The 17998-nt window shown below is 43.4% G+C and overlaps 1 protein-coding gene across 1 annotated transcript in view; it reads right to left on the bottom strand.

Annotated features, from left to right (window-relative positions):
* Positions 1–3665, bottom strand: part of GRIP2 (glutamate receptor interacting protein 2) — a 653251-nt gene extending 649586 nt beyond the window's left edge. The window contains exon 1 of the mRNA XM_082265350.1: positions 3337–3665. Within this exon, the coding sequence (XP_082121476.1) occupies positions 3337–3391 (55 nt within the window). The 5' untranslated portion in view covers positions 3392–3665. The remainder of the gene's footprint in view (positions 1–3336) is intronic.
* Between the last annotated feature and the right edge of the window lie 14333 nt (positions 3666–17998).

Here is a 17998-nt window from a genome sequence, read left to right as displayed (position 1 = left end):
ACTAATGGATTCTTGGGAGACCCAGACACCACTTGTATGTATCCCTGGCATTTATGCTTATTTTTCATATATATACTTTAAACAAATATATATGCATTTGTGTGATATATATACTGATATACCCATGGGAACCACTGTTTAAAATGCCCATTTTCTTCTTCCTCTTTGTTTTTCTTCACTACTATCCATCGGGCGACAATCACGGCAAAATCGCCCCACGTATGGGGTGCTATTGCAAGTCACGGGAATCGCACGGGCGTCCCGCGATTTGCAATGATTTGAGATTGTGGGCAGAATTGCTGCGATTCTGCCTGCAATCCGAGACGCCATTATGTGAACAGAGGCTAAAAGCAAATAGACAGTGCATTTTGTAAGTGCAGATGCACGCTACAAAGTGCAGTTGCTCCAGATCTTAGTAATTGAGGGGAAGCTTTGCTGACTTCCATCATCCAATCATATACAAGCAAAAATGTTTTTTTTTTTTTGCATGTGATTGGGTATTATTTTCATAGTGAAGCTTCGCCTCATTTACAAAGCTCTGAAGCAACTGCAAAAATGCACAGTCTGGGGTGGATTTACTAAAGGCAAACAGACTGTGCACTCTACAATTGCTACAACGCGTAGTAAATGAGGAGAAGTTCTGGTGACTTCTATCGTCCAATCATGTGCAAACAAAAATGCTTTTGTTAAATTTTTCTTGCATGTGATTGGGAATTTTCTGCAACGTTAAGCTTCTTTTAATTTACTAAGCTCTGGAGCAACTGCACTTGCAAAAGTGCAGAGTCAAATTTATTTTTAGTAAATCCACCCCTCTACTTGCCTTTAGTAAATCAACCCCAAAGTCTTACATTATGTTTTCTTTAGAATCAGCCACAGGCTGAGTAGAAAAGCCTGTCCTCGACCAGCATGTTGCACAGAAAGACCTTTGCTCTATGTGTGAAAGCAGTGGTCTCTCTGCAGAGGTCTGGCAAGCCGCATTCAATTTTGCTGATTGCAGAGCCATAGGGGTGGATTTACTAAAGACAAATAGACTGTGCACTTTGCAAGTGCAGTTGCTCCAGAGCTTTGTAAATGAGGCGAGGCTTCACTCTGGAAAGAATACCCGATCACATGCAAGAAAAATTTAAAAAAAACATTTTTTTTTTTTGCATGCACGTGATTGGGGAAGTCAGCAAAGCTTCTCCTCATTTACTAAGCTCTGAAGCAAATGCCCTTGCAGAGAACAACTGCACTTTGTAGCATGCAACTGCACTTACAAAGTGCACAGTCTATTTACCTTTTTTTAGATTCACCCCAATATATGAAAAGCTCTGCTGACTTCTATCATCCAAGCAGGAAAGCAGCAAGCAAAAACACTTTTTTAAATTAAATATTCCTTGCATGTGATTGGGTATTCTTCGCAAAGCAAAACTTCACCTCATTTACTAATCTCTGGAGCAACTGGACTTGTAAAGTTTACAGCCTATAGTACTCGCCTTTAGTAAATCAACCCCATAGTGTGACTCAGCAAGGGGGTATTTCAAACCTCTACGGAGGGACCACTGTTTCCACATAGAGGGCAATGGTCATTTTTTTTGCAACATGCGGGCAGGGGACAGGCTTAGAGGGCATAATAATTTCCCTTTGGGATTATTAACCACTTAAGCCCCGGAAGAATTTACCCCCTTCCTGACCAGGGTTTTTTTTGCGATTTTTTACTGCGTGACTTTAACGGACAATTGCGCGGTCGTGCGACGCTGTACCTAAACAAATTTGACGTCCTTTTTTTTCACACAAACAGAGCTTTCTTTTGGTGGTATTTGATCACCTGTGCGATTTTTTGATCATGTGCTATAAACAAAAAAAGAGCGTAAATTTTGCAAAAATAACAATATTTTTCACATTTTTTTATATGAAATTCCCCAAGAAAAAAATGTAAAAATCAAAATTTTTTAACATTTTCAGCCAATTTGTTTTATGCTACATATGTTTGGTAAAAAAAAAAAATCGCAAAAAGCATATTTTGATTGGTTTGCGCAAAAGTTATCGCGTTTACTAACAAAGGGAAAGATTTTTGTCATTTTTGGTGGGTTTTTTTTTTAACGAGTAATGGCGGAGATCTGCGATTTTTTTTTTTTGCGGTACTGCAACATTGCGGCGGACAGTTTGGACCCTTGACTGACATTTTTGACACTTTTGGGGTTACCAGTGACATTACTACAGTAATCAGTGCTATACATATGAACTGTTACTGTAAAAATTACCCTGACAGGGAAGGGGTTAACTGTATTGGAGAGGGAGGGGTTAAGTGTGTCCTAGGGGCGTGTTTCTAACTGTGATGGGACATGGCTACTAGTGTAAAAACAGAGATCAACGGTCCTACATACTAGAACCGTCTGATCTCCATTTTTACACAGGGGAGAATGACAGGCGGCTTGTTTACATTAGCCGCCTGCCTTTCTCCCTTCCCGGGGAACGATCGCGAGTGACCGGCGGACATCGGGTCCGCCGGTCACACGCACTCACTTTTTAGGGAACTAGCCCGCTATTGGCTCACAAGCCAATGACAGGCTAGTGACATACCGGTACGTCACTTTGCCTGGCCGGGGCTGACCGCCGCAGTATATGTACTTGCGGCGGTCGGCAAGTGGTTAAAGTATTATGTATCTGAAATACTAAGTGAAACAAGTTGTAAGACTTTGCACACAATTTTGTTTTTAATGCATTTTAATGACATTTAGTTAGATTTAAATAAATATATAATAAAACTAATAAAAAATACTGAGCTACAGTTTAAAATAGATAAATTGTAATCTGGAAATCATAATTAAAAACATGCTGAATTGACACCTCCCTGTCTGCCATAAAGGTGTATCTATGCATGTTGTGTGTTGCATTTTTTTTTCTTTCATCTACATCTGTGTTTTGTCTTCCTTTACTTCTTTTAATTGAACAAAGAAGATTCTTCTCCAGGGTGTATGGCACCCTTGGATCACATAAACGCCCGTTCTGTCTGGTTTAGTGCCATTGTTTGGAAGAATGAATCCGGCAAGGGATCTTTGAAGAATGACAGAAATGTATCCTCTGCCTGTTATTACCTTTACTACACTTTGTGCACAATCATTCCTCTTTCCCTTATTAAATAAAGCCCAATGTCTCTTTATTTTGCTTAGTTCTTTGTCTTTATGATTTGTGTCGGTTTTATACCACCTCGCAAGGCTTCTCCGTTCCCCCCCGAAACACACACTTCCTCCGCTCATTGGATTCCATCTAGGGAATTCCCATTCTACACCAGCCCTTTGTAGTAAACGGCAGAGAACGCTGTAGTATGAGCAAAAAAAAAAGCTTCATTCTTACCTGCATCCTCCATCCTGCGGAGGCAAAGCATCAGATTCCTCCACCAGCTTGGCATCGCTGCTGCCGGGAGGGAGAGCCAGCACTGAGCCGTGATGGTATTCAGCTGGAACAGGGAAGAGCGGCAGAGGAGAGAGATGGTGCTATGCTGTTACAGTGCAGCCCATCACTTGCCTACGTTGCACGGGGAGCCCAGTGTGTCTGCTGCACAGCGCAGGGGGCTCATCACCTCTGAATGCCAGCTCCTGCATGCAGCCTCTCCTCATGTTCCCCCTGCAGTGACAGAGCACAGAGGGGAGCACACAGATGGCTCTGCTCAGGCCTGCATGCAGGGTGACTTAATGCTGCATGACGGATCACCATTTATGTGTTCTGAAAAAGAGAGAGAGAGAGAAAAAAAAGAACAAATTAACCACTGCTCAAAGGATATTGGCAACAAATAGAGATATTTCTGTGTGCTGTACTATTATATGATATTTAACATCCACATCGATTGCTGTTTGTGATGATCAGGTATTCATTAAACAACTAATACAAGTGCAAATAAAAGAATTTGGGCCAGACGTGGAACTCACAGCTCTGACGCAGGTTTCAAAAGTATAAATTGAAGTGCAGTTATTCTAACATATTGAAGTTACATTGTACCTGACCAGCATGCTGGGAATGGGCTGTGCTGCTGTGATCCCTGGCTGGCTCAGATTCCTGAGGTCACACTGTGCTGCTGTGAACTCCTCTCTATACATGTTACTAACCTCAAACTGTACGGCTGTGAGCGCCTGTCTATACATGTTACTGACACCATACTGTGCGGCTGTGAGCGCCTGTCTATACATATTACTAACACCATACTGTGCGGCTGTGAGCGCCTGTCTATACATATTACTAACACCATACTGTGCGGCTGTGAGCGCCTTTCTATACATATTACTAACACCATACTGTGCGGCTGTGAGCGCCTGTCTATACATATTACTGACACCATACTGTGCGGCTGTGAGCGCCTGTCTATACATATTACTGACACCATACTGTGCGGCTGTGAGCGCCTCTCTATACATATTACTAACACCATACTGTGCGGCTGTGAGCCCCTGTCTATACATACTACTGACACCATACTGTGCTGCTGTGAACTCCTCTCCACACATATTACTGACACCATACTGTACGGCTGTGAGCGCCTGTCTATACATACTACTGACACCATACTGTGCTGCTGTGAACACTGTTCTATACATACTACTGACACCATACTGTGCGGCTGTGAACTCCTCTCCACACATATTACTGACACCATACTGTGCTGCTGTGAGCGCCTGTCTATACATGCTACTGACAGCATACTGTGCGGCTGTGAGCGCCTGTCTATATATGTTACTGACACCATACTGTGCTGCTGTGAGCCCCTGTCTATACATACTACTGACACCATACTGTGCTGCTGTGAGCGCCTCTCTATACATACTACTGACACCATACTGTGCTGCTGTGAGCGCCTCTCTATACATACTACTGACACCATACTGTGGCTGCTGTGAGTGCCTCTCTATACATACTACTGACACCATACTGTGGCTGCTGTGAGTGCCTCTCTATACATACTACTGACACCATACTGTGCTGCTGTGAGCCCCTGTCTATACATACTACTGACACCATACTGTGCTGCTGTGAGTGCCTCTCTATACATACTACTGACACCATACTGTGCTGCTGTGAGCGCCTCTCTATACATACTACTGACACCATACTGTGGCTGCTGTGAGTGCCTCTCTATACATACTACTGACACCATACTGTGCTGCTGTGAGCCCCTGTCTATACATACTACTGACACCATACTGTGCTGCTGTGAGCTGCTCTCTATACATACTACTGACACCATACTGTGCTGCTGTGAGTGCCTCTCTATACATACTACTGACACCATACTGTGCTGCTGTGAGCGCCTCTCTATACATACTACTGACACCATACTGTGCTGCTGTGAGTGCCTCTCTATACATACTACTGACACCATACTGTGCTGCTGTGAGCGCCTCTCTATACATACTACTGACACCATATTGTGGCTGCTGTGAGTGCCTCTCTATACATACTACTGACACCATACTGTGCTGCTGTGAGTGCCTCTCTATACATACTACTGACACCATACTGTGGCTGCTGTGAGTGCCTCTCTATACATACTACTGACACCATACTGTGCGGCTGTGCACTCCTCTCTATACATATTACTGACACCATACTGTGCTGCTGTGCACTCCTCTCTATACATATTACTGACACCATACTGTGCTGCTGTGAGCGCCTGTCTATACATACTACTGACACCATACTGTACTGCTGTGAGCTCCTCTCTATACATACTACTGACACCATACTGTGCTGCTGTGAGCTTCTGTCTATACATATTACTGACAGCATACTGTGCTGCTGTGAACCCGTCTATACATTTTACTGACCCCCATACTGTGCTGCTGTTTGCACCTGTCTATACATACTACTGATGGCATACTGTGCTGCCGTAAGCTCATGCCTGTCCATACTTCTTACATTTAAACCACACAGTGCTACTATAAGCTTCTTCCTTTCCATTCCACTGACACTACTATTTCACTATGCTGCTATGACCTCCAGCCTGTACAAGCTACTAACACCATACTGCTCTGCTGTGAGCTCCTGCCTGTCCATGCCACTGACACTAAAGCCACTGTGTTGATATGAGCTGTGCCCTGTGGTGATCCCTGACATCATCATCATGCTGCTGTGAGCTCCTGCTTATGTATAACTCTGACACTGAAACCACACTGTGCTGCTGTGAGAATGTGCTGCAATAGATCCCTAACACCACACGATGCTCTTGCCTATCCAGATCCGTGACAACACACAGTAATGATTTGAGATCCTGACTATCCAGATCCCTGACAACACACTATGCTGCTGTGAGCTCCTGCCTGTCTAGATCCATCACATTACATAGTGCATATTTGAGATCCTGCATGTTCAGATCTCTGACACTACAGCATGTTACTGTGAGGTCCTGCTTGTTCAGATCCCTGATACCTTACACAGTGGGGCATGCTGTGGTCAGTCTGCATTGATGGGGGCACGCTGTGGTCAGTCTGCATTGAAAGGGGGCACGCTGTGGTCAGTCTGCATTGAAAAGGGGGCACGCTGTAGTCAGTCTGCATTAAAAGGGGGCACGCTGTGGTCAGTCTGCATTGAAAGGGGGCACGCTGTGGTTAGTCTGCATTGAAAGGGGGCACGCTGTGGTCAGTCTGCATTAAAAGGGAGCACGCTGTAGTCAGTCTGCATTAAAAGGCGGTACGCTGTGGTCAATCTGCATTAAAAGGGGGCACACTGTGGTCAGTCTGCATTGAAAGGGGGCACGCTGTGGTCACTCTGCATTGAAAGGGGGCACACTATACCTTGATTACCGAAGGCCCCTTTCACACTTTTGTGACCTCAAAGTCACGCAATTTTTTACAGCGTTTTTTGCCGCAAAGCAATGCCTATTACATTTATGCATACATTTTGTACGGCCCCCGAATGATGTTACAAAAATCCAAATGGCCCTTGGCAGAAAAAGGGTTCCCCGACCCTGAGCTTCACGCTCATGCCTGTCCAGGTTTCTGACACAACAAAGTGCTGCTGTGAGCTCTTGTCTGTCCATACCCTTGACAACACACACTGTACTGTTGTGAGCTGCTGGTTGTTTAGAACCCTAATTGCACCCCATGCTGCTGTGAGCTGCTTCCTGTCCAGAGCCCTGTAGAGCTGGAACTTGCTGGTAGCCTTTCCAGAACCCTGACATCACATCAAGCTCCTCTGAACTGCTGCCTGTCCAGAAACCTGACATCATACTGTGCTGCTGTTAGCTGGCCTTACAGAACTCCAACACTACACTTTGCTGCTTTGAGTCACAGTCTGTTCGGGATCCCAATGACACACCAAGTTGCTGTAATCTCCTGTCTGTCCAAAACCCTGCAGTCCTGCATGCTGCTTTAAGTTGCTGCCTATCCAGAAACCCAACACCACACCACGCTGCTGTGAGCTCTTACCCATGCAGGACTTTGATATTACATAGTGCTTTTCTGTTTTGCTGACCACATTATGCTGCTTTGAGCCAAAACTAGGGGGTTAAATCTGTAAAGAACAAAAGTAGATCTGATAACCCAAATGGAAATGTGAATTTATACCGGAATTTGATGTGCATGGGCAATGATACACGCTCTCTACATGATGTATTCAAAGGTATAGAAAGAGGAGTACCAGACAAATAAATGGTCCAGGAAAACTGGATTTTTGACTTGAATATGAGGGGAATAAAGTAATTAAAATCAGTAGAAAAAGTACGTCAGGCAGTGGGCTTGTACAAAGATAATAAGGTAAAAACATAGTAATATAGCAGTAATTATTATACATTGGTACAATGTAGCCCATTACCAAAAGAGGGTAATTAACAGGGGAAACGATAAAAAAGAGGGGGAACATGGGACTTTATATGAAGTGTGTGGACAAGCGATTGGTAATAAAGAAAAAAAAAAAATTTTGACTTACCGTAAAATCCTTTTCTCTGAAGTTCTTTGACAGACGCAGCTCCATATTCTTCTTGACCATTGGGTTATGCTGCCCCCCACAGGAGTAGGACACTAGGCAGGAAAAATCTTTGCCACGCCTATGGGGCAGTCCCTGCAGGCATACACCCACTCACTCTGCTATAGGATTCAGTTTTGTTGCAAGCAGTGTTTAGAAGAAAAAACCCATCCCATTCAGAAATAGAGGGGTGGGTGCTGCGTCTGTCAATGAACTTCAGAGAAAAGGATTTTACGGTAAGTCAAAAATCCAGTTTTCTCTATCGTTCATTGACAGATGCAGCTCCATATTCTTCTTGACCATTGGGAAGTCCCAAAGCAGTATTTGCATAAGGGGGTGGGAAAACAGCGCAGAAAAGAAAGTAATTCCCTAAAGGCTACACTTAGCCAACCAGTGAACATGGAGCTCAACCAGGAACATCTGGGGCTCACCTAGAAAACATACACCCTCAAGGAGAAAATGTTCTCTTTTAGACAGCAGACTGCAAAACCTTGTGGCCAAAAGAAGCATCCGAGGATGCCAACACATCTACTTTGTAGAATTATGTGAGCGTGTGCACAGACGACCAAGTTGCAGCCTTACAATCTTGCATTACTGACACGCGATGGCGAAAAGCCCAAGAGGCACTCAGAGCCCTGGTAGAATGCGCCTTCACAGGGAAAGATGAAACCTGACCCTTTATTGAATAAGCCTGTACCACTGTCTGCCTGATCAATCTCAATATGGTCACGGCAGACGCAGTCAATCCCTTTCTAGGTCCTCAGGCCAAACCAGGTCGATTGCGTTCCGGCGAGGTGTTGCACTCAAGAGCCAGCCCCTGTCCAATGGGGCTCTGTCGGGGGGGAGGAACAGCATGGGACTATAACCTGCACACGCTCACTGGCTAGGCTGGGAGACCATAAGGATCTAGGATATCCAGTTCGGAACCCAGTCCGGCTGTTGATTGCAGTTCTCTCAGGAGTATAACTAGCTAAAAAATGTAATTTTTTAACAAAGGTTCCCTTTAAAATAAAAAAGACAAGCTAAGACCGAAGTCCCAGCCAGGAACTAGGTCCTACTCCTAAACTAGGCAGAAACAAACTGAATCCTATAGCAGAGTGAGTGGGTGTATGCCTTCAGGGACTGCCCCATAGGCGTGGTAAAGATTTTTCCTGCCTAGTGTCCTACTCCTGTAGGGGGCAGCATAACCCAGTGGTCAAGAAGACTATGGAGCTGCATCTCTCAATGAACGATAGAGAAAAGTTTGTTTGCCTGGATAGACGTTGTAATTACAATGAATGATTTATGCAGAAAACCTGCTCCAGTTGGCAAAAAAAAAAAAAAAAAAACACAATCACTTTAATGCTGGTTTATAGGGGAGAGCGGTTTTGGAAACCGTATGTAATTTGGACAGGAAATGCACCGCATTCCTGTTCAAATCACATGTGATTCTTTGCAGTGTGATCTAAGCCCATTCATTTTCTATGGCTCAAATCAACCTGCAACAGCACGAAAAAGGTGCATGCACCTTATTTTTGTCACTTTGTAATCCGATCGCATGGATGTTCACACCCATGTGATTTGATTCAACCAGTCGCACTGCATTTCACAACCTGTTTTTGGGGTGTTGTTATTTTAACCGTTTGCCGACCGCCGTACTACGTCGCTAGCCTGTAAAGGTCTAGGGAGCGAGCGCGCTCCCCCGGAGGCGCGCTCCCGCGCGGTCACGGACCCCCCCGAGCTTGTGACCGGCGGACCCGATGTCCGCCGGTCACTCGGCGATCGTCGGTGCAGAGGGAGAAAGGCAGGCGGCTGATGTAAACAAGCCGCCTGTCATTCTCCCCTGTGTAGAAACAATGATCATACGGTTCTACTATGTAGGAACGTTGATCACTGTTTCTACACCTCAAGCCACAGCCAATCACAGTTAGAATCACGCCCCTAGGGACACACATAACCCCTCCCTCTCAAAAAAAGTTAACCCCTTCACTGCCAGTGTAATTTTACAGTAACAGTGCATATGTATAGCACTGATTACTGTAGAAATGTCACTGGTAACCCCAAAAGTGTCAAAAATGTCCGTCAAGGGTCCGATCTGTCCGCCGCAATGTCGCAGTACCGCAAAAAAAAATCGCAGATCGCCGCCATTACGCGTTAAAAAAAAAACAACAAAAATGACAAAAATCTTTCCCTTTGTTAGTAAACGCAATAACTTTTGCGCAAACCAATCAAAATACGCTTTTTGCGATTTTATTTACCAAACATATGTAGCATAAAACAAATTGGCCGAAAATGTTAAAAAATTTTGATTTTTACATTTTTTTGGGGGGGAATTTCATATAAAAAAATGTGAAAAATATTGTTATTTTTGCAAAATTGACGCTCTTTTTTTTTTTATAGCGCATGATCAAAAAATCGCACAGGTGATCAAATACCACCAAAAGAAAGCTCTGTTTGTGGGAAAAAAAGGACATCAAATTAGTTTAGGTACAGCGTCACACGACCGCGCAATTGTCTGTTAAAATCACGCAGTGCCGAATCGCAAAATAGACCCTGGTCCGGAAGGGGGTAAAATCTTCCGGGGCTTAAATGGTTAATATTGACACTTGCAGTAGTTCACATTAACAGAGTGAAATTGTCATGCGGTGCGGGAAACGCACAGGAATCACTGCAAATCTCGCACCGCGTCAGCATAGCTCTCATCTTTCCCTCATTTTGATTTGGAACAAAGTCCCTCTGTCCTTCTCATTTGTCCCTCATTTTTAGTCTGATCTATATAGTTGTATATAAAATGCACTATTTATCTTTCAAAAAGTGTTTCCCAGTGCTAAACCTTTCATCCAATTTCTAAATTGCTGCATTGGTAAATTTTAAAAGCCAAGAAAAGGAATAGAAGTAGTAAGAAAAAAGCACTTGTGGGGTTAACTAATAATTTTGAATACTTTTCCTTTAAGGGGGCATGACATTTTGCTAATAAGTGATCCTCATTCCCATCTCAAAAAGTTGGGAGGTATGCATCAGTGTGAATCGAGACTAAGCCCATATGACTGTGGCTTCATCTGAAATATCACAATTTCAAAACCGCATCTCAGTGTAACTTCGGGTGCGACTTTGAAGACATCTGTGTGACTTCATGCACAGATGTCTATTCAAGTCTGACCTGAAATTGCAAAAAGTAGTGCATGTACTACTTTTTAAAATCAGTGCCGCACTGCAAAGTCAGCGTCGCACTCATTTGAACAGGGACATTGCCGGCAATATGATGCGACTTGTCTTGCGATTTGACCTGTCAATGTGAACAGGGACTCTCAGGAGTTCTCAAGTCTATCCATCCAGACCTTCGTATCTTTAGGATTGTTTAACCTCTGATAAAGGGTCCTTGAGATCCTGCACACGCGGTGGCTTTGAAACACGTGCAGCAAACAAACACTTAGTTTGGCACCCCTGTTTCTATACTTTTGGTTTCTTCCCAAAATCACTGCCTCTACTGCATAGTGATAAGGTAGGTGGGTGGTGCTGGATCCTCAAAGAAGATAAAAAAAACTCCACAAAGTCATGAGGAATGGATGGATAAGAATTAGGGATCTACCGATTATCGACAAGGCCAATATATCGAGGGCCGATATGCACTTTCCCCGATACATTGGAATCGGCCCTGGAGGTTCCTGATATTGCCGATATTGTCGTGTCGTCATTGCGTATGTTGCGCCATGCGCCTCCACGCACTGGGACAGCTTCTGCCTTCTTAGGCAGCCTCCCTCAGCCTCGTCTGGAGTCCAGGAGTCTCGGAACAGTGAGTGTACAGTGCACACAGTGTGTTTAACATACATACACATACACACACCCACCCACAGCTTCCCGATGCCAGCCAGCCACCCACAGGCCTGTACCAGCCAGCCACAGGCCCTGCCTGTACCAGCTAGCCAGCCACAGGCCCTGGGCCTGTACCAGTCAGCCACCCACCACACAGGGTGCCAGCTAGCCACCCACCAAAGGGTGCCAGCCAGCCACACACCACAGGGTGCCAGCCACCCACCAAAGAGTGCCAGCCAGCCAGCCACCCACCACAGGGTGCCAGCCAACATTAACATGTTCAGTAACAAATTTGTGTCTAAAAATTTTGTTTATTTTGCAAAACTTTAAATGTTCAAAATATTGGCCATATCGGCCGATACCGATATGCAATGGCCAAAATATCGATATCGACAACGAAAACCAATATCGGTCGATCTCTAATAGGAATGCATTTACACAAGGCAGGCATGTGCAAAAGAGCCTCTTGGGAGCACTTTAGATTTGAAGGAAAAGTAGGAGCGCCACATGCAAGAATTGGAGTCCTAATAACTTTATTTCACTAAAACAGTCCATTAAAAAGCACACAAACGTAGACAACAGATTTTGGAGCTCAAAGATGCCCCTTCATCAGGGGGTTTGCGGTATTTGTTTAAGTTGATACTGGACTGAATTGTCGAGCGTAAAATAAAGTAATTATTGCTAACTGGCATGCCTCTCAGCAGCTGGTAGTTTGGATAATTTTGTGATTTTTAGTCAACTATTTTATGAAATAATAAAGTTTGTACTGTACTACAATCTTAACATGAGATGCTCCTACTTTTTTGCCGAATTCCACTGCACACAGATATTGGGTCCTAATAAATTGAAGTGGAATTAGGAATGATCCCCTTATCTGAAACGACGCAGGTCCAGTCCCTGCAGCTATCTCAGCCCAGCCACACGAAGCTCCGGAAAACCACTTTTATCGATGCACAATGAGTCAGAGTTGTGGAACTGTAATTAAACACTTCCATCAACAGCCCTTCCACACATTATCTGCTTGGATTAGCCTAAAATAGCCTCCTTCCTTTATTACTATGAATGGCAGTCTGTTTGCATTACGCTGCGTCTTTCTCTGATTGGTCCTCTTTTTTGTGTGGTTTTTTTTTCCAGCTTCTTCTATCACAGAGGTTATTAAAAAAAAAAAATACAAAACGAAACGTAATGAAAAAAAAAAATCTTGCGTTTCTCTGGCTCAGTAAAATGAAATGTGATTTGATCTTTTTTTTTTTTTGGCATAATGAACTGCATAGTAATGAGCCTCCCACCACTGCAACAATTATCCCCCTTCAGTTCACTTCTAACAATACCCGGTCACAACAATGGCCTTGTTTATTTGAGCGCCCGCTAATTTTGTTACCATATGACACTCCATTGTGATGATATGTGTGGCAGCGTTGTGAAGGACTTACAGAGACCACTAAATGCGAGAAGACAATATGGGTCCTGTGGACGTCATCTGAACCACAGCAGAGAAAATAATGTGACTTCCTGGCTGGACAGATTTTTTAGACTTTTTATTTTATTATTGGATGTCTCTTCTGCTGCACTTTACATGTTGTAAGGCACTTACTGGCAGCATGGTAGACAGTGTATATGTGTTTTATAAATCATCTGGGTGCGCTGTCTCTTTAAATAGTATCAAACTCAAATATAACATAGACTATACAGTGTAATAAATGTTAGGCAAACTTTGAAGCATGTGAAAAGTCCAAATTATCCACAAATGTAAAGAAGTGCAAAGTCTTATGGGACCCATACCCCTAAGGACGTTCAAAAAGACGAAACGCATAGGGGCGGGGCTTTGGCATGGACATCATCGCACATGCCCGCTGAGCTGGGCGGCACGTTGCATTATTATGTGTGAAGTATTAGTTCCACAACTAATACAGGTCCCATAAGACTTTGCACTTGGTTGAAGTGGACTTTTTACATGATTTAAAGTTTGCATATCATTTATTATCCTGTATATTTTGTTATGTTGTAAGGCACTTGCTGGCAGCATGGTAGACAGTGTATATGTGTTGTATAAATCATTGGGGTGGGCTGCCTCTTTAAATAGTATCAAACTCAAATATAACATAGACTATACAGTGTAATAAATGTTAGGCAAACTTTAAAGCATGTGAAAAGTCCAAATTATCCACAAATGTAAAGAAGTGCAAAGTCTTATGGGACCCATCCCACTAAGGACGTTCAAAAAGACGAAACGCATAGGGGCGGGACTTTGGCATTGACGTCATCGCACATGCCTGCTGAGCTGGGCGGCACGTTGCATTATTATGTGTGAAGTATTAGTTCCACAACTAATACACATCCCATAAGACTTTGCACTTGGTTGAAGTGGGCTTTTTACATGATTTAAAGTTTGCATATCATTTATTATACTGTATATTTAGTTATATTTAAGTTTGATACTATTTAAAGCCGAGTTCCGGCCGAAAATACTTTTTTAAGATAAAAATTCCCCTTTAATCCTAACATATCGCCAATTACATTAACACTATTCACAGATTACAATACAGTACAGTATTTGATTGTAGATAATTTCTTACCTTTAAAATTGATTGCAAAGCGTGGCCATCTCCGGTGTGGGCGTCTGAAGCCGCTGTGTCCCCTCTTCCTGGTTTCTGGCTACCCAGAATGGCGATCGCAATCTCGCGCATGCGCTGTAGATTTCGATCGGCAATCAGAGGAGCGGCCGGCCATGCCCATTGCCTCCTGGGATTGATGACACACATCTCCCAGGATGCAATGCAAATCCGGAAGTGACGTCCCAGCCGCGCCGCAGAGGGGGGAGAAGGAGGAAGTTGAACGAGCTATCCTCTGAAAATAAGGTAAGGGACCCCATAAAAATTTCTAAATGCCCATTTCTTCTTTAGCATACCGATCACTGCTGGAATCAGCAAAGTGTAAAATTAGGGTGGAACTCCGCTTTAAGGAGACATCACACTCATTTGTACAACTTGTTTGGGTCAGTTATCCTGGTATTTGTGTAGTGCAGTGTTTCTAATTGGTGATATACTTTTTTGCAGATTTTTGTTGACCTTTCATATAGGTTTTTCCCTTTTTTTATTCTATTGTAGCACTGAATGCAGAGTTATTTTGTATACAGTGTATATGTGTTACCTTGTTTTTTTCACATACTCATGGTGAGGGGTTCCAGGGTAAATATCTATGTTCCCTTTTGCACAGTTATACAATGCTTCTCTCTTCTACTGAATTTAATTACTGTACTCTGATTTCACCACACACTGTGAGATTTTAGTATTGTTCATTAGAAGCTGCAGCAAATCAGATAAGCTGCTTGCTCTGGGGGCACTCAAAGGGAGGGATGGGCCAAGAGAGCCAAAGAGGGACCTGAGAAGAGGAGGATCCATTCTGCTCTGTGCAGAACCAACTGTACAGAGCAGGTAAGTATAACATGTTTGTAATTTTTATTGAAAAAAAGGAGACTTCACAATCAGTTTAACTTCAGCTATAATAAGTTTTGTTGTGAGTTCTGGAGCCTGGAGACTTTGTAGAGCTTGAGTGTTATAAAACCTCCATTCCTAGGTTTACCTCTTACCAGGGAGGCAGACCTCATTATTAGTCTCAGCATTTATTTATGTGAGCTCACTAATGCTCAGGGCTCTCACACTAGCTGCTGGGTAAACAGGCTGAGTAACAGGTACATCGGGTTGTGTGTTTGTTTAGGGGAACCCCTGAGGAGGTACCCTATAAGTCAGATAGTCACTGAAAATGTGTTTATTTACTGCCTTGCTAAATAAAAATGCAAGGCGAACCTGCATGGACTGTTTCGGGTGTCCTTGTCTCCTGAAAAATCCGAGCCTCATTTCATCCTGACTGTCGTCGCTGCAACACTGTTTAAGGGGATCCTCGTACCGAACAGACAACTCGCTGCCGCACATGGAATGCCACAGAGGGATCTGGTGAGAGGATCCCTAACCAACACAACAACCAAAACAAACAGTTAACCGTTGTTTTCAACTGAAGTCCTAGGAAGGGCCATTATCTTCCATTGGCACTTCCCACATTGGAGGCTAAACACATTTGCTGTGATTTTCATCTGAGAGCGGCCACTATTAACGCCAGAGACAAAGCACTAAAGCTACAATTACCCAAGACTGCTGATGAGTTTGATTTTGGCTCATGCACCTCTACTTGCTGCATTATACCCTAGTGCTATCTCCTGCCAATCCTCCCTCCACATTGCTCTTCCCTTTACTTTGATATGTTTATCCTCACCTAGCTGCATTAAAGATGCATACCCACCTACTGAGTCAAACTTATCATTCAACTGCTTTTGAACTTCACCCTTAGAAGCATCACACTGCTTTTGCGCACCAACGTTCAAGGGCCCCAACTGTTCTGGCAAAAGCTAATGTCAAAGAAATGTTCAGATCTTATTACATACCTATGGGCAGAACTGGATTGCTGGTAGTGAATTAAACTCACAGACCTAAGCCGAGACCCCTTGTCTGTGAGGCCTTAGGGGTAACTAGCCTGTTAGTCCCCCCACAGTCACTTAGGGTGTAATATTTAAGTCGGAGAGCTGTTGTTTATGCTCTTGGTACTGCACTACACCGAATTACTGATCTGCCGTGTTACCTTTTTACTTCAATCTACCAATACAATTTGCCTTTTTCCTAAAGGTCAGTGTGTGCTGTCTTTGTGTGACTGCTGAGAGTTCCCAATCAAAGTATTCTGGTGATGTCAGCAGGAGTGAAGTTCCGCCTAGGGCTAGAGAAGGAGCAGAGGACCCAATATTATTACCAGTGGCTACTGCAGGGGTAGCACTACAAACGTTAGCATTGAATATGGTGATCTGAGTTTTGTATTGGCTTCTTATCATTTCTGAAATATCAGTGGTGATATTTCGCACAGTTCCCAGATTTGTCCTTGTCAATCTTCAAGGTTATGTAAACCCTAAACAGCTGCACTCCTCTTATTCGCTCTCTTTTGGTAAACTAAATATACCACTGAAATCATTTTGTTATGCCTGTTTGATATTAAAATAAAATATAGGTTGATCCTGCCAGTGAGCTGATAACTTCCAGTGATTTTAACACACTTTGTTGCAGAGTCCTACCTTCTGTTATGCTAGAGAAATAGCTGTTTGTTGGTCTGTGTCCATATTCAGAGTGAACCTATATGGGAGTGGTTTTGTCATTAACAATCAGCTGCTGGACCTGCAGTGTTCTAATTAGGAAAAAGACAAAGTATGCATCCCTTTAGACGTGTGTTCCTTTTGGGAGTATCTCACCAAAAACGACATTTTTGTTGCAGAGGATGCTCAAAATTGAATTTGTATCTTAGTGCAGACTTCTGGGAAAATCAGTGAGGCAATCACACAAGCAGGAACAAACTTTGTTGCAGAGTCTACCTTCTGTTATCCTAGAGAAATAGCTGTTTGTTTGTCTGTGTCCATGTTCAGAGTGAACCTGTATGGGAGTGGTTTTGTCATTAACAATCAGCTGCTGCACCTGCAGGATTCTAATGAGGAATAAAACAGGGTATGCATCCCTTTCGACGTGCGTTCCTTTTTGGAGTATCTCATCAAAAAAATACATCAAGTGCCGCTTGCTAGGCAGTGTGTCAGTGTAACACTTTCAGGTATTTCTTACCTCTAACAGAGATGACAGTACCCCCTAACAATGCCTTTCATTGCTTTTCTCTGCCAAATGACAGAACCATATTTGTTCAAGCATCATCCAGGGTCACCGTCTACTTCCTGGACTGAGATGCCCCTTTCCCCCAAGAGATGGCACAAACATGAAAATCCTGGGGCCTGTGCAATTTGTTGTCTGTGTTCCAAATTTCTGAAACATATCATCCCCTGTTGCAACCTCTGACCTTGTGATTTGCTACAAAGTAAAAATGTGCAGTCTAATCACTGGGGGAGAGGAGACTGTGGAAATGCTGCTATCTGCCTGCAGCAGACTGATAACACCACCTCAACCTAGGCAAAAATCACTGGACCAGGGATGGCCTTTCCATGTATAATGCAACATGCCAGGAATTTATTAATAAGAACATGTAGCATTACTGAAAGCACCATGTTAATTAAAAAGCAATTTAATTTAATAGTAAAAATGCTTTTTTATAAGGGGTGCTGATTATCTGTCCCATTACCATCTTTTTTATCCTTCTTTTAGATCTCAGTTTAAGGAAAATCTGTCTCCTGACTGTGCTTAGCTGCATGACGCCACACAGTACCACTGCCGGCTGTATAACAATACCCAGGGATCCT

The sequence above is a fragment of the Pelophylax lessonae genome (assembly GCF_965119305.1).
Source record: "Pelophylax lessonae genome assembly, chromosome: 8".
NCBI lineage: Eukaryota > Metazoa > Chordata > Amphibia > Anura > Ranidae > Pelophylax > Pelophylax lessonae.
This window is presented reverse-complemented; position numbering and strand designations above follow the sequence as displayed.